We start from the raw sequence: 23,193 nt of genomic DNA on the forward strand, positions 1-23,193 counted from the left end.
ATACAAGTGTATATATCTACCACTTCTCCCTTCATACATGCATTATCATGTATCATTATCACTATCATTATCATTCTTTTTTAAGTTTAATTTTATGTATATGAGTGTTTTGCCTGCATGTGTATAAGTGCATCCTTGTGTGCAATACCCTTGGAAGCCAGAAGAGGGTGTCAGATTTCCTGGAATTGGCCTCTATGTGAATTATGGGAACCCAACCTAGCTAGGTCCTCTGTAAGAGTAATCAGTGCTCTTAACCACTGAGCCACCTCTCCAGTCCCAATCATTATCATTTTTGTTGAAAACAATACTCATCTTGAAAATTAGAGTCCTTAAAAATGCCAATTCTGGGGCTGGAGAGATGGCTCAGTGGTTAAGAGCACTGGCTGCTCTTGCAGAGGACCTGGGTTCGATTCCCAGCACCCACATGGCAGCTAACAACCATCTGTAACTCAAGTTCCAAGGGATTTAATGCCCTCTTCTGACCTTTGCTGGCACTACATGACATGGGTGCGCTTACCTACATACAAGCAATACACTCATACACATAAAATAAAAAAAAATAAAAATGTAAATATAAAAAATGCCAATTTCAGGATAGCTTTCAAAATGTAATTTTAACTGTGTATCAACGTTTGAGTGCTGATCCTCAATAGACTGATCTCCTCTGAAGGCAGAATCCAGTCAGAAATTCAGGACATTTTGTCTGGGTCTTGGGGGAGAACAAAGATGTGGACTGCATGGTTAAAGGATTATCTAGGAGGTAAAATGCAAGGTGAACCTTTGGATGCTAGGGAAAACTTCTGAGGCACAATCAACCTTGAACCCTTGAAGTTCCTGTGTATAAACTGAGAACTCTATTTTTTTTTTCACCCTGTAGGACCCAGGGAGGTTAAGCTAGAAATGATAGTGTCATGTAAACTATAAATTTTATATTTCAGGGGCAGCCATGGTTTCTTGTGAGTGCCTGGATGATTATGGATACACTTGGTGTAGACAGATAATGTCTCGATTGCTCACTCTCCGTGAATGATCCTTATTGTATTAACGCCTTTGACACACATATGGAAGTCTCCCTTTGTCTCTAGTTTCACCCTAACCCTAACCCTTAGTTTCAGTTACTCGCCATCAGCCAAGGTCCAAAAACATTAAATGGAAACTTCCAGAAATAAACCATCCATGTTACTTGTACACTAATCTGTTGAAATCTTGAGCCATCCTACTCTAACCAGCCCAGCATAGGAATCATCTCTGTCCAATATTTTCATTATATATGTCATCCACTTGTTAGTGACTTGTTAGACACTAAGGACTGCATCTGCCCGTGGATGCTAAGACCCTAAAAGGCTACATCTGTTAGTGAATTCTAGGTTTGGACACTCATCTGCCCTTGGGTCTCAAGCACAGGCACTGAGGGTCCACATCTGCCTGCAGGATCCTGGGTACAGACATTAAAAGGCCAGGTGTATTGGTGGGGTCCTGGGCACCTCTTTGTGAGCACTGTTCACAGAACCCTTCTGTGAGCCTCACACAATAAGGACTTTGTGAGCCTCAATGTTTTTTTTTTTTTTTTTTTAAACTGAAAGGAACTTTCCATCTCTCCACACCTTTGGCTTCAGTTACTTATTTCAAATGGCAAAAGTTATTAAAATCCCAGTGTGGAAACTGGCTTAACAAACAGGAAAGGCATTTGGAGATCCTACCACTGAGCATGAAATTAACCCCAAAGTGGCTAGTTCATTGTTTTAGCCAGTTTCTAGAGCTAGTCTGGGGCAAGGTTCTTGCCCCAGTTCTAATTGTCCAGTCCTTGGCAGAGTGAGCTATTACTAGGTATCCATATCCTTTTCTAGTACCAAAGTTATAAAAGCAAAAGTGGGGTCATGCCAAATGACCTCATTTATACAGTATCTGTGCAATCTCAAAATGATGCACTCTTAGATGACAGCATGCATTTACTGGTCAACTATTTACAGTGATTGGCTCTGTGAAGTAATCAGAAAAGAGGCGCGCTGGAGAAGATGAGAGTCTTCAAGGGACACAAGAGAAGGAAGACACATAAATAAAGCTAAGGCTGAGTGGGGAAAGGATCAGAGAGAAGGCTCGCAGGAACTGAAAAGGACGGAGGGGGAAATAGGCAAAGCCTTGGGGAAGCTAGCACGAGCTGGGCCCTGAAAGATGTAAGTACAACAGGTTACAGAAGGTCACAGCCTCTTGGCTATCCTCCCATTGAGAAAGGAGACCTCCGTCTCTGCTCTAAATGCTGTGGGTCCTCTGGTCACTGTGACCAATAGAATATAATGGGATTGATTTGTACCACTTTTCAAGTCAAGATCTATGATCATGGCAACTTGCTTTTCTTGGGATGCTTAAAGGGCCACAAGCAGTACCTACCACAGTGAACTCCAGCTTTCCAGGAAACCCCACCATGCAACCAGATAGGTGAGTGGAGCTGTCTGGAACTTTCTAGGTCAGTCCCTCTGCTAGCCACACACTGCAAGAGATCCCTACCAGCACTTCATGGAACAAAACAACCACCGGGCTGAGCCCTACTCAAACTTCTGAACCACAGGATCATGAAGTACAATGAATATGGTAGTTTGAACCACTATGTCTGGGATCATTTTTAAAGTGGTGATGGACACTTGGATGGTAGGATTCTAAGTAGCAGAGATGAGGAAACAAGGGCCTAGCAGAGACTGTGAATGGTGCAGGCAGACTCACGAGGCTGTGAAAGTACAGAGACTACATTCAGAAACTTAATTTTGGGGGATTACTGGTATACATTTAAAAACTAAAGAGAAAGGCAGTCACATGCATGTTACATAGTCTATAGTTAAAACCACTAAGGTCCTATATTTTAATGGAAATTTGTAGATACATACAAGAGAGGAAGAGATACATACAAGAAGGGAAGCTATGTGGCTTTGTTAGGAGGTCATATAACAACATGCCACAAAACTGCGTCCCTTATGAACCACAGAAACTGATGTCCTACAGTTCTGGATGTTGACAAATCCAAAGTCAAGGCAGCTGGAGGTTCGGTGCCTGGTAAGTGCTCAATTTCTAGTTTATAGACGGCACCTTCTCACTGTGTCCTGTGGTGAAAAGGGATAGGGATCTCTTTGGAGGCCCTTATAAGGGTATTAACCACATCATCTTCCGCAGAACCCACCCATAACACCATCACTTTTTTCAACATGTGACTGTTAGAACACACAACATCACACCTGGGGGCTCCAACACTGTGTAAATGGTTTCCTGGAGAAAGAATTATCAGTATCTGTCACTCATTTGCATGAACTATTTTAAGGCAAATCTCATACATTGAATCATTTTACCCACCCATAAATCTTCCAGGCTGTGTTCTAAGGGATAAGGGCTTTAAAAGGTAACCACAATAATATTTTCCACAATAACATAGTTACAAAAAAGTTAATCTTAAATTAACTTCATGATTAAATGGAACCCATTCCATGGTCACGGCTCTCTTGCTATTTTTCAAAGCCTAGCTGGATGTGGCATTGTGTGGGTTCTGTCTCTGAAACCTCTTGTGATCAATGAGATCTTGTCCTTTGCCTGGGCCATAGTCCCTAGAGAACTTTCCTTATGAAGTGCTGGGCTATGGTTCCCCACTGGCTGAGGGCATGTCCATGCTCTTCTGTCACCCCATTATCTTTGAAGCAGAGGTTAAGGTAGAGGTTACTGTGGTATTCTGGGAGACATCCTGTTGGGAAGTGTTTGAAAGCTCAAAGAAAATGACAGGTGGGGTGGACTGACATCCTTCCAGAATGACAGCTAGCTCCTGAGAGTCTGGCCTAGGCTGGATGGGAGGAGATGAAGGACACAGGTGACAGAGCACTAAGCAGAGCAGAGGCCAGGGAGAGTTTAGGCGATGAGAGTAACTGCATTTTTTTTTAGTTCATACTGCATAGGAGCCTCTCCATGTGTGATTTCTTGCCACAATGTGCTAGATACTATGTCCCCCACTTTACAGACTCAAGTCTAGACAGAACAAGTGATTTATCTATATATTTGTAAATAATACAGGAACACTGGAATCTAAAACCTGCGTCCTCACCACGCTGTCAAATCTGGGCTTGGTCTACAAAGGGAGAAAAAGTGCACATTACTGACATCAGGGAAGACTGAGAGGACTGGCAAGTTTCAGCAGCTGAATTTCCCCAGTGCCTTCTGAGGCCCACCCCTCAGCAGCCCTGGGAACCTTCTTGTTTTATTTTTAAAATTACAGACTCCTAGGTCCTCACCCAAGATCATCTGATAGATCAGATTTCAAGAGGTGTGTATGACCCAGTAATATGCACTAGCAAGCCCCTGAAATACCTGATTCGCAACAGTGGGCTCCCGATTCTCTCCCACATCTCCGCCACCTAAGTCATCATTTACCTGCAGGGCTCACTATTCACTTTTCTCCTTGAGTTGCCTTCGTCCTCCTTTGCTAGCTCAAAGTTGATTTTTTTTTTTTCCTGCCTGCTGGAGAAACCCTATTGCATTTCAAGGACAGCTACTTAAGTGGCCATGTGCTAAGTACATAACATCTACTGGGCTTGAAAAGTGAGAAGCTTGATGAAGAAAAGACTGACCCCTGAGCTTAGGGTGGATCTTCCACAGAGAAGGCCTCTAAAGGCATCAGTCTGTTTGGTAAAGGAGGCCTAGAGAGAGTTTAGGGACCCATCCTCAAGGTCAGTTGAGGTCAGTTTGTCCTTGCTACCCCCTCCTGCTGCGGCGGATGGAACCCAGGTCCTCTGCATGGCAGGCAAGGCTGTTCCTCTAAGCTGCACCCCCAGCTCGATCCAGCTTTTGTTCTGCACCCTGATTCGTGTGGCCTTCGTGTGATCAGACCTAGTACTGAGATACGTTCTCCTGGGCCTCCCTTTCCTGTTGCTCAAAGGCCCTGGGATGAGGGCGTGCAGAATGAAAGCGGGGTCTTTGCTTACAGCTGCGGCTGCTTCTGGTTTCTCCAAGGCTTTTGCACTGCAGTGATTTAGTTAAGGTGTTTTCTTGGACTGCCCCTCTGAACCCAGACTGTAGAGTCTTTCAAAATATCATAAAACGCGGCCCTGCCAGAACCAACTTCAAATGCAGCTCAGGAATGAAGGAAATTCCATAGGCTACTTTGTAAGCCAAGGCAAGAGCAAGGCGGTGGATAGAACCAGGGGTAACGGGTGCAAGGGGCGGGCTGGCGAGAGAGGAGCCCGGTACCCGGGCGGGGAGAGCGGTCCTTGCCCCGCAGCCTTAGGGGGCTTTGACCATGCGGCGCCTTGCGCTCTAAGCTCCCCGCGGAGCTAGCCTGGAGAACCTGCCCAGAGCTGGAACTGCAGCTTGGCCCGCGGCCTGCTGGCTTGTCGCCTACCTAGCGGGTCCCGCCCCCAGCAAGGACACCGGGAGCTCCGGCTGCCGCGCCTGCCCTGCTGCATCCTCGCCCCGCGTCCAGTGGTCCCCCGCGCAGCCGGTCCACTGCGCCCCTCGCGCCATGGCCATCTCGTCTGCGCGGCCCGCTGTCCTGGCCCTGGTTGGACTGGCGCTGCTCCTGTTGCTGTGCCTGGGTCCAGGTGAGTGGCTAGTGCCAGGCGGAGAGCGGTATCCGACTGGGGAGTGGGTTGACCCGGGGTACCACTGCGGGGTGCGGGAAAAGGAGATCGGAAATCGGGTGCGGTCAGAGGCATGGGATCCGGCTCTTAGCCAAAGAGACCACAGGGAGCAGGGTCTAGGGCATCGCGCTCTCACGAGCCCCAAGTGGTGCGCTTGAGTATTGAATTCACTGGAGTGCACCAGACTGAAGGGCAATCTCAGACAAAAAGGGATAGGTATCCGAAGGATGGACAAGAAGTGTTTATATAAGGGATACTGGAGGCTTGAAGCTGGTGGTGCCCGCTGGGCGGAACCAACGAGAGACTTGCTGCTGTTTCCCCCAGTTCCCTTGTAGGCAGCTCCAGATTAGCAGGCTGCAAAGCTGGGTGCGGGCCTGGTACTTCAGATAGGGGCCTCCCTTAAGTAACGCTTAACCTTTTTCTACTCCATGAAGCTCTTGGTGAATTAGCTGAAAAGTCTGAAAACTCCCGGTTCTTTCTCTGTTAAAAGTACATTCACAGTACACCCCAAAGAGGAAGCGGTTTCAAGGACCGGGGCAGACTTGTGAACCCTGGAGCTCCGCAGACTCTGCCTTCTGAATCTCAAGATGCTCCCTTTGTGTGACCCTTAGTGGGTCATGGGCTCCTCTGCAGCTTTATAACTCTGGAATATGAGCAGTGTGGCCCTAATTAACTGCGAAGGGGACCGGCTGGAAGACACTAAGTGATTTGCCCGAGCCCCTGAGACTGGTGTTCGTCCCCATATGAAGTATCTGGGCACTGTCTAATGCTAATGGAAGACCTTCTTGAATGCCCTACTTCTGAGTTTTTGCTTACTCAAAGCCGGTGTAGAAAAAACAAGGTTGACGGGAGGCAGGGGTCATGCATTAGGAGCCACTAGAATAATGGGGAGCCTGTTCCAGTTGGAAGGATTACTGTTGGAAATTCCAGCCACCAGGGAAGCTCACCATACACTCATTTGAGTTAGTCTTGTGAGCACTGGCTATAAGCTATCATCTTCAAGACTCGTGTTTCACTTAGTTCACACCAAGAAGTTACTGACAGAAATCCATTACAGCCCTGCCATCACTGAACTGAAATGTGAATTTTTTATGATATAAAATGAAATTATTTTGGGGTTCAAGGGTGACTCCTTATGTCATCTAATCACATGTCATGAAGAAAATGATCCCCGTCTGTCCCTTCTTGGTTGGCTTGCTAGTGGTTGTGTCTTCACAGGGGTATGTTGCAATTCTGCATGTGCCCAGTCCTCTGGGAAGTCTATTCCAGGTAACCAGATGGGATAAACGCAGGACTGCCTAGTGTCAGAGTCTGGAAATGGCAGCAGATGAAATTGGGGAGAAGCGATTCCTTTGTTCTTTGCTCCTTTCCTCAAGGAGATTTAGCGTGGCATCTAATTGTGTGTATTAATGTATAGCTGAAGGTATAGGAATGGACACCACGGCAGCATTCATAATTCAAGCACGGGATCTCTCTAGAGAAAGAGAGAAAGGCTAAGGTTGGCCTTTCATTTCTAAAGCAATAATGACTCACACTTGAAAATAAATTGCAGCCTGTGGTAAAAGCCCGAGACCGGTGTCTCTCTCAGCTTCGGACCACATTTCATTCATTAATTGTTAAGCACTTTTACAGAAGGCAAACAGATGGAGGGTGATACTTAATTCTTTATGTGCTACCCTGTGACTTGTTAAAGACTGACAAATGTTAAGATATTCATGAATGCTAATATTAGAGCCAAGGAACATATTGTCTGCCTTGGCAAATATTTTCATAGGTTTCTTCATTGACTTTTAAGGTTGGGAGGGAAATACATCCTTTAAGAGCAGTCCCACCTCTTATAGTTAAATAATTGCCTGCCCAGTAGCCTGGTTGGGTTCTCAACTGTTTTGATTTATGTTCTGATACCTCTAGTAGCTTTGATTGGGAATCTCTTGGGGTCATTTATTCCATCTTTGGGTGGTGGCCCAGGCTTTGGGAGTATTATCTGCCCCCATCTCTGGCCCAGTGACCTAGAATAGCCACAATCTCCTCCCAGAAGTTTCCTTCTTTTGAGGTTTTCAGTGACCTTCTCCAAGTGAGATGTTGTGAACTGTAGAGAAGTGGCCTGATCAGAACAGTGGCAGAGCAAAGACAGGACAGTTATTTTTCTCTAGAGGCTGTCCATCATTAATACACCTGACATTGCAATTGTTTTTAAACAGCCACATTGCCACAGGCTGACCCAAACACAGACCACAGAAACCACCGTAGCCTGCGGCACACTATACTCTTTAGCTCGCTGTCCAGCAGACACCAGCTCCCCTGTGCAAGATGTGAGGACAAGTGCCACCTCTGTCCCTTGGCCCTTAGAGGTGCCCCTAGAGAGTCTTCATATTCCAAACCAACCACTCTCTAAAAATAGGATAGCTGTGAGTTATCTAAATTGGGACACCTCAGAATAAAAGGAGGCTCTAGAATTGCTTTATCAAGACACCAGGTATAAACTGAGACTGTACTAAGCCCTAAAAGTGTGGCTACCATATCCATGAGATCACCAGGGAGGCACTTGAGGAAGTTCTAGCAGTTTCCCTACCCCACCCCAGAAGCCAGGCCAGGGTCCCTGGATGGTACTGTGGTACTGGCAGTCAGTGGGTAGTACTCATATCCAAGTGCTACAGGGGGCTGGGAGGTGAGGTTCTGTATGCAGTGTGCATTGTGGGAATGATGTGGACTCAGAGATGTTCGAATGTGGTACATATCAGATGCACTGACGCACACAGGCAGAACTTGCTACTGCCTTGAATATTGACTTTTTCCTTCCTTGATAACATAGTAAACTATTTTTGCAGGCATTCTTACTAAAAAGTTTTTTTCCCAGCCTTATTCATGCATAATTGACAAAGCATTGGTTTTTATTTTATTCATTAATTTTTTGCAGTACTGATGATTGAGCCCTGGGCCTCATGCATGCTAAGAAAGTGTTTTTCCACTGAGCTATATTCAAAGCCCAAAATAGGGAATCTTTGTTAGTTTGTTTGTTTGTTGTTTTTGTTTTTGTTTGTCTTTTTTGAGACAAGGTCTCCCTGTAGCCCCAGCTGACCTGGATCCACTATGGAGACCAGGCTGGCCTCGAACTCAGAGAGATCAGCCTGCCTCTGCCCTCTGAGTGCTGAGATTAAAGGTGTGCACCGCCACACCCAGCCTCTTTTTTTAGTTTTTAAAATTGGCATAATGGGTTTCACTGTGGCATTTCATTTTCATAATATGTTGGTCCTCCTGACCCCTCCTCTCCTCTGTTCCCCTGTCTCCTCCTCCTATTCCCCTTCATCCCCCTCCCTGCAATCATCCCCTTTCTGATTTCATATTGCATGTATTCTATTCGCCCTTCCCCCTCTTTTAAGATTTCTTCTTCTTTCAAGTTCTCCTTCCTAGTTTTATGATATATACCCCATATGTAATTACATATAAATATAGTTAAATATAAATATGTATACACATATGTAAAATTAAAATCTGGGATCTGCATGTGAGAGCAAACATTTGGTATTTTTATTTCTTAGGGTTCTAGTTAGCAGTTGTCCATCAAGTTGATATAGCCTAGAATCACCTGAAAAAAAGTTGGAGTTGAGTGATGTCTTTTATCAGGTCGGCCTGTGAGCATGTCTGTGAGGGATTGTCTTGATTGTTAATTGATGTAAGAGGGCCCAGTCCACTGTGGGCAGTGCCATTTCCCAGGCAGATGGTTCTGGGCTGTACAAGGAAACAGGCTGAACATGAACCGGGTGAGCCAGCAAGCAGTGTTTGTCATGGTTTAGGTTCTTGCCTTGAGTTCCTGACCTGACTTCCCTCAATGATGGACTGTGACTTGGAAGTGTAAGCCAAATAAACCCTTTCCTCTCCAAAGTGGCTTTTAGTCAGAGTATTTCATCAAAAGGAAAAGGAATCAAAACTAGAATAATACAGCTTATTTCATTTAACATAATGATCTCCAGTTCCATCCATTTTCCTGAAAATGATCTGCTTTTTCTTTATAGCTGCATAAAATTCCATTGTGTCTATGTGCCACACTTTCTTTATCCATTTGTTTGTGGATGGACATCTAGGCTAGCTTCATTTCTTAGCTACTGTGAGTAGTACACAATAGACATGAGCATGAAAGTATCTCTGTGGATTTAAAAAGGCATTCATCATCCTTAGTCATCAAAGAAGTACAAATTAAAACTACTTTGAGATTTCCATTCTCCGTGATGCTCTACTTCCTACTTCTGATGCTGGAGACATTTTCCCCAGGGGCCTTGGATCGGAAGTCTATGAGACCAAGCCCATTCCTGTGTGTAACAGTTAAGAACCAGAGGCTTCTTTGAGTTTCAAACAGGCTCACTGGATGGAGTTGGGAGGGTGTTCTTTCAGGCCAGACACATTCTTTCTTGTAAAATGATTGGGTTGATTAGAAACTCTTAAAACTGAATACATTAAGCAGTCAATGCCTCTCCCCCTATAATGCTTGACTGGAGGATGATCAGAGCAAGCTGCAATGCTGTGTTGATTTCTTAGATAAGTACCACGTGTTCCCAGGCTTGAACCATGAGCCCCATTTCTACCTGGCTTTGTCTCCCAGAGCTACTCAGTCTACATCACTGGGTTAAGATCCCACCCTAAGTCCACAGTGATGCCATCTTAAGATCCTTAACAAACTGCACCTGCAAAGACCCTGCTTCCAAATGAGCTTACCTCCAGAGGTCCCAGATGGACATGAATTTCAGGGGTACTCTGGGACCCTAAAGTCAGGGTAGCAGGGAGATGCATGTGACAGGAAGGTATCCTCACAATAAGATATCATCGCTAAAAGAACAAGGTCACTTTCCCTAGGCAATAGCTCAAGTGGTAATGCCCTTGTCAACAATGGTCATTGTCACCAGTAGTAGCCCCAGACACTCTGCATTGCCCTTCCTGTGTGACAAGGATGCAAAATGCATTAGATACTATAAACCTACCAAGCTGCCAAATCAAGGCAGAGACTTTCGATTCTTATTTCCAATTCTGAGTTTTGGATTCAATAAATTATAGGGAATGGTGTGACTCTGAAACTGATTTCTGCTTTTGTTCATTTAGGTGGCATAAGTGGAAATAAACTCAAGCAGATGCTGCAGAAACGAGAAGGTAAATGAGTTGATAAGGGGTGCATTGACTCCTCACTGCGTGGAAATGGAATGGCAATGCCAGTATGGTCACTGGAGTCTTGCATTTGGAAGATCAAAAAGTATTTACTCCTTAAAAGGCTTGCAGATCTGAAAGGCTTGTTCTGTGGGTGTGTGGTATGTTATTTTGCTAGATAAATATTACTGGCTATAAATGTTTGATGGTTGTTTTTCTGAAAACTGTCAGTGTGGTCTCAGAAACAGTGCAACAGTGTTAATTGAATGTTGCTTATTTTAGTCCCATGAAGCACTTTGATGCACTCATCCAAACTTAGGGCGCATCCTCCTGAGGGTGCTAACTCTTCTTGGTGAAGTGGGTATGGAACGGCAGTGTTGGTGCTCTGTCCAGTAAACCATTAGGGAAAGGCATTCCCACAGGAAAACCTTTCTGTTACTAGTTTCTGCTGTGAAACTGTTCCTGTCTTACGTGGTAGGCAGCAGCAAGGCCACAAAGAATTAGAACATTCTGGGGATCACAAAAGGCAGGCTCTATCAGTCAGGTCAAATGAATCCATTGTGTGGTCTCCTGAGCACCCTTTCTTCTCTCTTCATCTCTCTCTATGAAGTTAGGTATTCCAGAAAATAGAAACTATAGACACATTTGTAATGAGACCATCAATCACTTGTCCTCCCTCCTAGTTTACAATGGTGTTCCTAAGGAGGGGCCCTTGATTACTTATTCCCATACTTACCATGGGATGCTCCCACGGCTTCCTGGAGCACAGGCAACCACTCTCTGGGACAGGAAGTTCCTGGGCAGACTCTCAGCATCCTTCCAAACATCTCCAGCTACCCATATGGCTGTATTCTGTCCCCAATCATGCAGGTAGCCCAGAGGTCCCCTTTTTGTGCTAATTGGCCAAGAGACTGTTACTTCATAGATGTCCAGAGATCCCATAGTGCCAGCCTGTCCTAGATGAGCAAATCACTGAAATAATCACGACCCCTGAGTATATACCTCTCAGCCTTTATTCAGTCTAAGCCAAGAAGCATATATTGAGCACTTACTGTATATATCCTACTACCACAGGCCCTGAAGGGTCTGTTAAAACTTTTAGGCTTGTTAAAACCTAAAATCACTCCTGGAACTTAGCTGTGTGATCAATGAATCATGTTTTGCATGTGTGTAAGTGCAGCCATGTCATACAATGCCCACAGAGGCCAGAAGAGGTTCCAGATAGCTGCTAGCTGCCATGTGGATGCTGGAAAACAAACCTGTGTCCTCTGTAAGAACAACCAGTGCTCATAACGACTGAACCATCTCTCCAGCCCCTACTTTAGTTTCTTGATTCATGCAGGCTTTGTAATAGCACCAGGTTAAGATATCTGGTCTGGTCTTATAGAGGAAGAGGCAGAGTCTCCAAATGGACAGCAAGAGCAGGTCCAAGCAGGTCCTGCAGAAGTAGTACCATTTAAGTGTTTGAGACTATGAGGGAAGACGGTAGAAGTACTGATACAGCAAGGTCGGTACATTTCAAGGCTTCACCATGTCAGCCACGCACAGCCTGTGAAGTCCAGAGTCAGCCCAAGGGGATGCTGTGTGCAGACAACTTAACATGTAAGAATCTGTTGCAGAGTGAGGTGGGTCTTGTTCCTGCTCCCTCCAGGCACATCATTCCAGCTCTTTTTTACCTTGTCTTCTATGTAAGCCTAACCCTCTTGTTTGCATATACAATGTATATACACTCTTATATTTGCATATGCAGTTCATATACATAGTACACGTGTGGGATTAGATGTCCAGTTCCATCTTATGAATACAGAGCACAATCAGCCCCTAATATGGCCTGGGCTCCAGGCATGGTGACTGTTCTTCAGGGATGAGTTCGATGTCTTTGCTACTCTGAGAACCTAGTAGTTGAAGGTTAGTCACAAAGTAAACAAACAAAGTTGAAGGCTATGCACAAACAGGAAAACTTACTAACAAGGAGCAAGAAACTGATGACCTGAGGCAACACTTTATCACACAGCTGTAAGGATGAAGATGGAATCAAAGCCGTACACAGCTGTGCAGTAGATGAGACTGTAAGAGTGACCTCACTCAAAAAGAGAGTTGGGCTGGTACTCAGTGGTTGAGTGCTTGCCTGGCATGTCAGAGGCCATGGGTTTGGTCCTCAGCACCATGCAACAGAGTCATTCTTAGGGATGGGAGTGATGAAGGGAGGTTGGAGAACAGATACCCAAACACAGGCACAGAAGAGTAAGTTCTAATGTGCTGCTTCACAGCAGGGTGGCGTAGCTCAGAGCAATCTATTGCATATTTTATAAATAACTAGAAAAGAGCTCAAATAGTCTCAGCATGAAGAAACGATAAATGTTTAAGGGGAGGGAAATGCCAATTAATCTGGTTTGATCATTGAATATGTATCAGATCGTTGCACTGTGTGGTATAATGTAAACAATTATGTAATTAAAGGAAAAACATGGGGAGCTCGAGAGGTGGCTCAGCAGTTAAGGTACTTGTTGCTCTTTCAAAGGACCTAGGTTTAGTTCCCAGCACCCACATGGCAGCTAACAACCATCTATAACTCCAGTTCCAAGGGATCCAACACCCTTTTCTGGCCTCTGCAGGCATTGCTCTCATGTGGCATATTTATGTGGCACACTTACATACATGCAGGCAAAACTCTCATACACATAAAAATAAATAAAAAAAGGATTATGTAGTTAAATCACATTAAAGTTTTAATAAAATAAAGGGACTGTTGTTTTAAAAAAGAAACCATCCTCTGTCTTTTTGGGTGGGGAACTGACCATTTCAGCACCTGCTTTGGCCAAGAGCAACATGGCTGTGGATGAACACAAAGCAAAGGAGTTCCTGGGAGGCTTGAAGCGTGCCAAGCGGCAGCTGTGGGATCGCTCCCGGCCTGAGGTGCAGCAGTGGTACCAGCAGTTCCTGTACATGGGCTTCGACGAGGCGGTGGGTGTTCCTTCCTATTGGGGACCCTGGATTCTGCAGGGTGGACTGGAGGGACAGAAGCCTGGCCTGGAGAATAGGAACTGGAAAACCAGTCTTTGCTTCTGAGTATAATCTGTTTTCTGTCGCTTTATCAGAATACCTGAGGCTGAGTACTTTATAAAGAAAAGAGGTTTATTTTAGCTTGAAGTTCTGGATGTCCAAGAATAAGATGTCACCATGTACTTGGCTCTGGTGAGGGCATCGTGGCAAATTGTGTCATAATAGCAGAAATATGTATGTGGAAACAGTCACATGCAAAGCAGGAAACAAGTCTGAATTTGCTTTATGTATTCATTACATTGTTTGTTTTTTGAGACAGGGTGACATGTAGCCTAGGCTGGCCTCATACTCATTATGAGACTGAGGATGACCTTGAACTCTTGATTTTCCTGTCTCCACCTCCCAAGGTATGCAGTAGTGTGCCCACTGGATTTGCTCTACAACTGTCAGTTCCTGTAAGAACTCACATTTGTCCTTTCAGAGTAAAACCCGCATGACCTAAGTACTTTGTGCTGGGCTCCACCTTAAATTCTACCTCCTCACCACTGATACACTGGGCATCAAGCTTCTCTCAGTGAATTCTGAGGGCACACAAACTAGTGGCCAAATCATTGTTGTTTATTCCAAAAATATGAGCCCTTCAATGTGAGGCCAGCAGTTGGGGTTTCCCACTAGGAAACTGGGGTGCAGGGGGAGAGGGGGTGGGCAGAATCCAAGAAAGTCAGGGGCCAAATGGCTGTGTCTCAGAGCCATCAGGAATCCTATTTTCCTAGAAACTTTCAACCCAGCTGCCCAGTTTTGCCTGAGCAGCCTCAAAATAACTTGCCAAAGATGGGCAGCTTTGCCTCAGAAATAGTAGAAACAAGATGGACATGGGACTCATAATGACCATGGAGAGAGATTTGCTAAATGACTTTTTTTAACTTATAAAAAATTTATTGAGAATTTCATACATGCATATAAGATGTTTTGATCAAATTCATGCCCACTCCCTCCCCTCCAACTCCTCCCATATCTCCCCACCACTTTTTCCTGACAACTTCATGTGCTCTTTCTTTCTTTCTTTTTTAAAGTGAGGCTTTTTGCTACTCTAACATTCCCCCCCCCGAAGAGGTAACCCTAAAATCTTTTAGGAATTAGATAAGAGCTCCCAAATACTTTTGACATTTTGGGCCTTTGGAACAGGCCCAAAGACATTTTGACTTTTACCCAAGAAACTGGCTACGTTTCTTTGGGGTATTTTTACACTAACTGCCTAGCCAATTCCTACCTCCTATTCTTATCACACCATCCTCTGAAGAGGTTACCCAAATTGCCCAGGGGGAATTGGGATGCAGACCACTCTGGCTTCTTCCATGCTGAACAGGGATACAGTGTGAGCTGAACAGGGATGCAGTGTGAGGCAATTGGGGTACCCCTTCAGTGGCTGTCTCTAGAAGACTCCCAAATTGCATAAGTCTTAACTGTAGGGAGAAAAGAAAGTCCTTGACTGGTGCCTAGGAGAGGTGAAGGAGAAGTAAAGGCAAGAGTAGTTAGTATTGCAAGTTCTAGACAGAGAACCAGAAAAAGGTCAGAACAGGGCAAATTTCAAATGTTCATATGAGAGTCCACTGGAATTTCTTGATGAGAGCTTCCAAAAGCATCCCTCTATTGGGTTCCTCCTCATTTTTAAAGAGAGATTGGTGTTTGTGGATGTTTGGTAGAAATTTAGTCAATGCACTTGTGAGTAAAGCTGATTTGAAACTCCTCATGTATGTGGGCAGCATGAGTGGGCAAAGCCAGTAAGCTAAGAGAGAAACTGTTCTGGATCACATCTTGTCACCGAGGCTGCAGGTACGGTGAGAGGGCAGCAGGGCTGAAGTTCTAGGTTCTGCTCCTGGGAGACTGCAGAGTGGCTGAGGAGTCCAGAGGAGCTGCCTCTCCATGAGCATCCATAGCTGGGCAGCTGAAATACTTTCCTAAATGGCACATGTGTTGAAGAGGATTGCATACAAAATTCTGCAACAGGTAGAAAAGCACCCTTTCTAAGGCAGCATGAAACAGAGTCATGGAGTCAGGAGACAGCATCCTCACTTCCTTCCCAACTCCCAGATGCGAGCACAGATCCATAGTCCAGAAATGTCCTTTTGCCACTCCAACATAATTTCCCTTTTTCTTTTGCTGTGCAAGCAGCTACTTACAGCCAACCCTCTATGCCAGGTAGAATTCTAAGGACTTATACAAATGAACTTACTTCCAAACTCAAAGGGAAAGTACCCATTGCATCAATGTGTTTCATTTGTCCCTCAATTAGATCTACATTCTGTCCAGCAGAGTTACTGGGAAACAGGTAGAATCATGTCTAAAGATCCTTACATACTGTCAAGCTGCACACTCCCATAAGTCCTGGATGAGGGCGCCAATTTTCTAAAGTCATCAGCAGCATCTTGTGCTTGAAATATTTAAATACATATATTTATTTGATAGATGAAAATGTTATGTCATCTTTTTGTAATTAATATCTCTGATGATCTCCATTAAATAGTTATTAAAAATTTAATATGAGAAAATGTCTAAAAGCTAATGTCTGGTAACAAAATCAAGGATTAAGTAAGATTATAATGAGTGAGCTTGCATAAAAAGGTTACAAAAGCCTGCCGGATGCCCTGGGCGCTACTCCCCGGCATCGGAGTGGTACCTCCCTCTTTATCTTGGTGCCTTCATATATTCAAACTCGAGTCTGCTGTTATTTCTATATTCACAAAACACTCTTAAAGTTTATTAAAAATATGTATTTTAAACCCAAACTTCAAACCTTATAAAATGAGAAAATCCAAGTAGGCTATCTCATTCTGACTGAAAAAAAAAAGGTATTGCCAGAAAAGTCAGAAAAGTCCAATTAGAGTTAGAAAAGCCAGGCTAGAGGCACATGGAGGCGAAGAAACATCCCCCTGCTTCATCTGAGCAATGTGAGGAGCCATGTTCTTAGGTGCAGGAGGATGTCCACCTCAAGGTGACTATTGGGCCACAGAGCCCTAGATCATGGGCCAGTCTGGGGCTTCCCACTTAAACAAAATTCTCAGTATAGATACCCCTCAACCAAGGTAAATTGAAAGCACACGAATAAAAAATGCCTTCAGTGCACTTATTGTAGCACCATCCTAGCTCAGACACGTGTCTCACTGCAGCATCACTGGAGAGGCTCATCCCATGCAGCACTAGACTGGGAAAAGATCCAAATTGAGAATTAAGAGTGGTTTCTATTGAAGGCCTTCATGTTATTCTAAGGTCAGGATTGGACTATGTTAGTTTGCTGGCAATCCCACTAAAATGAAATTAGATTCCTGAGATCCAACCACTGGAAAATTCAATCTAGAAGGCTGGCGTGGTGCCAGAGAATCTGCATTTGCAGGCCTCAGTGGTGATCTGGTTGTAGAGTCCCACAGCCAGGACTTTGAAGCCCAAACTGCTCAGCCTGCTCCAGCTCCCAGGCTGTCTTTGTCGGGTGCTCAGTATCTGGCCCTTATCCTAAATTGGCATGTGTAAATCCTCATCTTGCACGGTCACCATCACCAAAGAAATATTAGACTTTCTTTGTAAAATCAATTGGTAGCAAAGATCAGTCACTGGAACTGAAAAGTGTGAGCATCATTCTGCCCATCTTTACCATTCGTTCTCCAACCCCCCCCCTCCCTTTTTTTAATGGTGGCTGACTCCTTTCACAATTTTGTCTAAGGGACTTCAGGCTTCTTGAGAGTCTGGCTCTATCTTGTTTTAGGCAGCTCTCCAAGTGCCTGCACAGGGCCTGATACCCAGAGCCCATTTCACAGCATTTGTACAATGACTATTCACACCTGTGCATGCTCAAACCAAGAACACAGGTGTACAAGAGACACCATCTGATGTATCCCAAATGCCACCTGCCCCAGGATGCCAGTGGTTGACTGAATTCAGCCAACACATGATGGACCAGGCACAGGGACAGGATAGGAAGACAAGGAATCTGTCACAGTGAAATGTGGACAATGCCTCAGGGCCAACCATGCTGTTACTGCAATTGATAGATTCACGTTGTATTTAACTCGAGAAAGATGCTTAAGTGTGTGGTATATTTCTAGCTAGCAGGCATAAATTCCTTTGGTGGGAAATAGCTCCTTATTGGTATCCTAAAGCTCTGTTGACCTTTAAACAAAACACTATAACAAGCAGCATCATAGCAAGGGCTGTCAATCACTGAAGAGAAGCCACCTTGTTGAAAAGCCCCAGTTAGGATGGGATTTTAAGGAGTGTGTATCTTTAAATCCATTCTCCATTGTTTTCCTCCAGAAATTTGAAGATGATGTCAGCTATTGGCTAAATAGAGATCGAAATGGCCACGACTACTATGGCGATTACTACCAGCGTCACTATGACGAAGATGCAGCCATCGGTCCCCGGAGCCCTGAAAGCTTTAGGCACGGAGCTGGTGTCAACTATGATGACTATTAGCCATCCCTTGATGCATGGTGTGTGTGTGTGTGTGTGTGTGTCAGTACCCGGAGCCTTAGGCTACTTGGGTTCTGCTGTCTTTTGCTTCGGCAGGCCTTCCCTTCTCACTCTGTGTGAGCAGGAAGGGCTAAAGCAAGGAATGTAAGTGCCTTTTGCTATTTTATGCAAGTACTTAAAAATGCAGCTCATTTAAAATGGAAATAAAAGCATTTTTTAAAGATAAAAGTCTTAGAATTCATTAGGGTTAAGCCATGTCCTTCCCTCCAGTTTTGTTGTGTTTTGTTTTGTCTCGTTTTGTTTTTTTTAAACAAGGTCTCCCTGTAGCCACAGCTGACTTGGAACTCACTGTGTAGACCACTGGCCCAGATCTCACAGAGATCTACCTGTCTCTGCCTCTCAGGTGCTGGGATTAAAGGAGTGTGCTACCTTCCTTCCTTCCTTCCTTCCTTCCTTCCTTCCTTCCTTCCTTCCTTCCTTCCCTCCTTCCCTCCCTCCCTCCCTCCCTCCTTCCCTCCTTCCTTCCTTCCTTCCTTCCTTCCTTCCTTCCTTCCTTCCTTCCTTCCTTCCTCTCCCTCTCTTCTTCCCTTCCTCCCTCCCTCTCTCTCTTTCTTTCCTTCCATTTTTGAAGTTGGATAGATGTTCCACTCCCCCCCCGCCCCCGGAATCCAATCAGCACCCTGGCAGACCAGAAGCCAGAGCCAGCGGTCTTTACTTTGTTAAAATGCAGACTGTATGAAATGCAAAATATGGACTCAACAGGAATCAGCTGGCAATGGCTTCTGGCTTGGGACATGATTTGAAGGGCTCTAATCATTGGATAGGCAGTGAGAGCTTTCTGGCTTCAGGCTGCTGAGCCAGAGCCAGGCCTGTGAATACATCATGCAAGAAGTGAGAACAGGAAATCACCTGAAGTTTAGTTGATTTCAGACTCACACTCACCTAAAAATTGAAAAAGAAACATGCTTCAATCAGTTAAGGTTTAAAAAAACTACTTTGAATCAAAGGAAAAGTTGGTGGGGAGAGGAGAAGGGGAAGAAATGGGATGCGTGAAGAAATGCCTTGGTCCAGCCTATGCCATACCTACAGGCCTAGAGGAGGTGCGGTGGAGTAGTGACTGATGGGGGAGGCCTTCAGAGAGGCTCTCATGCTTTTGAGGAAGGGGTCATAGACCTCTTTCATAATATTATTAAAATGCTTTACTCTTTTAAAAAGTTATATGCCAGGGCTGGAGCTGGCTCAGCGATTAAGAGCACTGACTGCTCTTGCAGAGGACCCAGGTTTGATTCCCAGCACCCACATGGTGACTATGAACCATCCTTAACTCCAGTTCCAGGGGGATCTGATGCCCTCTTCTGACCTCTGAGGCATTGCATGAGATGGTGCACTCACATACATGCAGGCAATATACTCATATACATAAAATAAAAATAATAAAATATTTTAAAAAATTATATGCCACTTTTGTCTATTGTCTCTGGAACATCCTCATTCACAAAATATAATCAATCACCCTATACTTTGCAGGAGGGTCAGTTTTCAGGACATGGTGTTATTGAGAAGTCATGATAAAGGCCCTTCTTGGGAGACATGACTTCTATTAACAAAAATGTGATAAATATTCATGACAAAAATATGCCATTTAAAGCCTGGTATGGCGGCTCATACCTGTAACCCCAACACTGGAGAGGTGGAGGCAGGAAGATTGCTATGAGGCCGCCGTGAAAATCTGTCTCAGACAAACAAGAAATGACCACCACCTGACCAACTTTAGCTGTTCATCCCAGTGGGTCAAGCACATTTTCACTGTTGTGCCGGCATCGCCACCATCCACCTCCAGGATGTCCTCTCAAACCTGTCCAAATCAAACACCAGCTCCGTGTCGGGTCTAGCTCCTGCTACCCTTCACTCCTTTCTCTTTGGAATTTTCTTTGTAGTTAGTATACACAGGGATGGGTTTCTTTATGACCTTTTCATAAATGTATAAATTCCACTATAAGATAAATATTTGTCTTTCTGAGTTTATTTTGCTCATTATGATTACTTCCAAAAGACATAATTCTGGGTTTTTTTTTTTTTGTATGTGTGTGGTATCTGTGTGTGTACAGGTTTGTGTGTGCATGTGTACCTGTGGGTGCTTGTGCATGTGTGGGTGGAGTCCAAAGGCCAATATTCAGTGTTTTCTTCAACCCTTTTCCTTATTTTTTTGAGACTGGGTCTCTCAGTACTCTTGGAGCTCACCAATTGGCTAGACAGGCTGGGCAGCAATCCCCAAGCATCACCTGTCCTTGCCACCTCCTGCCCCCAGGTTTGTGTGTGCATGTGTACCTGTGGGTGCTTGTGCATGTGTGGGTGGAGTCCAAAGGCCAATATTCAGTGTTTTCTTCAACCCTTTTCCTTATTTTTTTGAGACTGGGTCTCTCAGTACTCTTGGAGCTCACCAATTGGCTAGACAGGCTGGGCAGCAATCCCCAAGCATCACCTGTCCTTGCCACCTCCTGCCCCCCAACAATGGGGTTACAGGCATGCACCACCACACCAGGCTTTTACATATGTTCAAGGGACCTGAACTCGGGCCCTCACACTTGCACAGCAAGCACTTTACCTACTGAGCGGACTCCTCAGACCCCTGTTTTTTTCTAGCTTAATACAACTCCATTGTGCATTTACACAACATTTAGAAAAATCAATTTGTCCCCTCATGGACACCTAGGCCAGTTTTATGTCTTGTCTATTGTGAACAGTGCTGTAATAAAGCATGGATGTGCTAGTATCTCTGTCATATGCTGATGTGGAGTTCTTTCATGAAGTACCCAGAAGTGGTCCAGCTGAGCCTTACGGTAGCTCTATCTGCAGTTTCTGAGGCGCCTCCACAGAGGTTGCACTCATTTGCATCTCCATCAGCAATATATAAGGATTCTTTGCTCCGCATCCTTGCCAGCATTTGTGGCTGTGCACCATTCTACTTTCTGCATGTACAAATTTGACTGCTCTGGCTACCTCACACACATGGTTTTGCATTGCGATGGTTTAAATATGAGATGTCGCCCACAGGCTCATGCATTGAACACTCAGTCCCCATCTGGCGGTGTTATTTGGGAGGCTGTGGTCACTTTAGGTGGGGCCTAGCTGGAGATGTAGGTCCCAGGTGGGGCATCCCTTTGAAGTGACTGTCTGGTTCTCAGTCCCTTTCCCTTCTGTTTTCCTTACTATCATGAAGGGACAGCTCTGGTCTAACATGCCCATCCCCCCCAGGACGGATTGAAACCTCTGAACCTGTGAGCACAAAAATATCCTTTCTCCTTTAAATTGTTTCTCTTGAGTGTTTTGTTACATCAACAAATACTAACACACACAATATTTGTCTTTTTGTGTCTGGTTTATTTCATGTTGTAGCATACACCAGTGTTTCCTTCCACTGCAAGGCAGAATAGCGTCTGCTGTAGCTGACACTGCACTCCATTAATCTGTTTGCCTGCTGCTGATACTCGGCTCTGTAACTACCCTTTGTCAATGGTGAGTCATACTATGAGTCATCTCTGTGTCCCTGATTTCAGTTCTTTTTGAGATAACTGAATCACATGGTAGTTCCATGTTTAACTGTGTGAAGACCCACACATTCTTTTCTATAAAAGTTTACATGTTTACCTTTTTCTCTTTTCTTAACTCCTCACTGGCTCAAACCCCAGTGCAGTGTTGAAGTGGAGGTAGGCAGGGAGATGTAGAACATCTTTGCTTCATTCCTGATCTTTAAGGATGTGCCCATGTGTCTTCAACAATCATGTTTGCTGGTTTTGGTAATGGATTAGTCAGGATTCTAGAGAACAGAAGCAACAGGAAAAAGTTGTATATAGATCTGTTCAGACTGGCTTACAAGATCACAGAGTGTTGTGATGAGGCTAGTGACAGAAGGCCCTGGAGAGACAGCCGTACAAGTCCCAAAGAGCAAAGCCTGAAGAACTGGATTCTGATGTCCAAGGGCGGAAGAAAAGCCTGGCAGTAGGGGAAAGTCACTCCCCTTCCTTCTGCATTTCTGTCCCACCAGGACCCTCAGCCAGCAAATTGTAGGGCTCATTTTCAGGACACATTGTGCCTGCCCAGGTCAAGGCTTATATGCCAGTCTTTGGAGGTGCCCTAGCAGACACTCCAAGAAGCACACCTACCAGTGTTGCCAGTGTCTCTCAGGCTAGTTAACAACCAAAATTAAGCATCACTATGTGACTTTTCAAGTTAAGGAAATTGCTTTCTAAAATATACTTTTTTTTTTTTTTACATATTATTTGAGTGTTGACCTTTTAAAATAAGGTAATGTAACTTTTTCCTTAAAATAGGGTGACATGGAGAATTTTATTAATAAAAATTTTAATAGCAATCAAGTAAGTTTATATCATTTAATTTCTGGGATAAGTCTAATTTGAACATAGCAAAAATTTTTTTTCTCTTAAAAATGGAAGTTTTTATTGGTTTTGGTTCACATGGGGTTTTTCACATTATCTTGCCACAGAAAAGGCCCTGGGTGGATCATATGCAGCACATGTGGGTGGAGTGAACCTAGGACAGTTACTCAGGCCAGAACAGGAAGAGCTGAGAGGCTCAAAACCCAAACAGACCAAGGAGAGGAACAGATTTCTTTGTCCCATCCGGGTCTCAGCTCCTCAGTGGGGCACTGGAAGGGATTTGGTTTAAAGGTCTTAGGAAAATGAATGCAATCCTTCGAAATGCCTGCAATATTTTAAGGCCTTGGGTCCTTTCCCCTGGGGTTAAAACAAAACTTAACAGGGGCTGCTAGAGAGATGGTACAATGCTTGAGAGCACTGGTTGCTCTTCAGCTGCCTGGGTTCAGTTTCCAGCACCCACATGACTGCTAACAACCATCAGTAACACCACTTCCAGGGGATCAAATGCCCTCTTCTGGTTAGGTTCCATGGGCATTGCATGACATGGATACACTTACATACATCCAGTCAAAACACTCATGGACACAAAA

At 44.6% G+C, this 23,193-nt stretch overlaps 1 protein-coding gene across 1 annotated transcript; it reads left to right on the forward strand.

Annotated features, from left to right (window-relative positions):
* Window positions 1-5,193: 5,193 nt before the first annotated feature.
* On the forward strand, window positions 5,194-18,400 carry Ecrg4 (ECRG4 augurin precursor). The gene is made up of 4 exons (XM_008824240.3): window positions 5,194-5,567; window positions 10,698-10,745; window positions 13,546-13,703; window positions 18,048-18,400. The coding sequence occupies exons 1-4, from the start codon at window positions 5,489-5,491 to the stop codon at window positions 18,207-18,209; spliced, it is 447 nt and encodes a 148-aa protein (XP_008822462.1). The 5' UTR covers window positions 5,194-5,488; the 3' UTR covers window positions 18,210-18,400.
* The last annotated feature ends 4,793 nt before the right edge of the window (window positions 18,401-23,193 follow it).

This window comes from Nannospalax galili, unplaced genomic scaffold, assembly GCF_000622305.1.
Source record: "Nannospalax galili isolate Female #2095 unplaced genomic scaffold, S.galili_v1.0 scaffold1169, whole genome shotgun sequence".
NCBI lineage: Eukaryota > Metazoa > Chordata > Mammalia > Rodentia > Spalacidae > Nannospalax > Nannospalax galili.

Coding starts and splice junctions, on each gene's coding strand:
- Ecrg4 (XM_008824240.3), top strand. CDS start 5,489: ATGGCCATCTCGTCTGCGCGGCCCGCTGTCCTGGCCCTGGTTGGACTG. Junction 5,568..10,697: donor GTTGCTGTGCCTGGGTCCAG/GTGAGTGGCTAG, acceptor TTGTTCATTTAG/GTGGCATAAGTGGAAATAAA. Junction 10,746..13,545: donor GATGCTGCAGAAACGAGAAG/GTAAATGAGTTG, acceptor TGACCATTTCAG/CACCTGCTTTGGCCAAGAGC.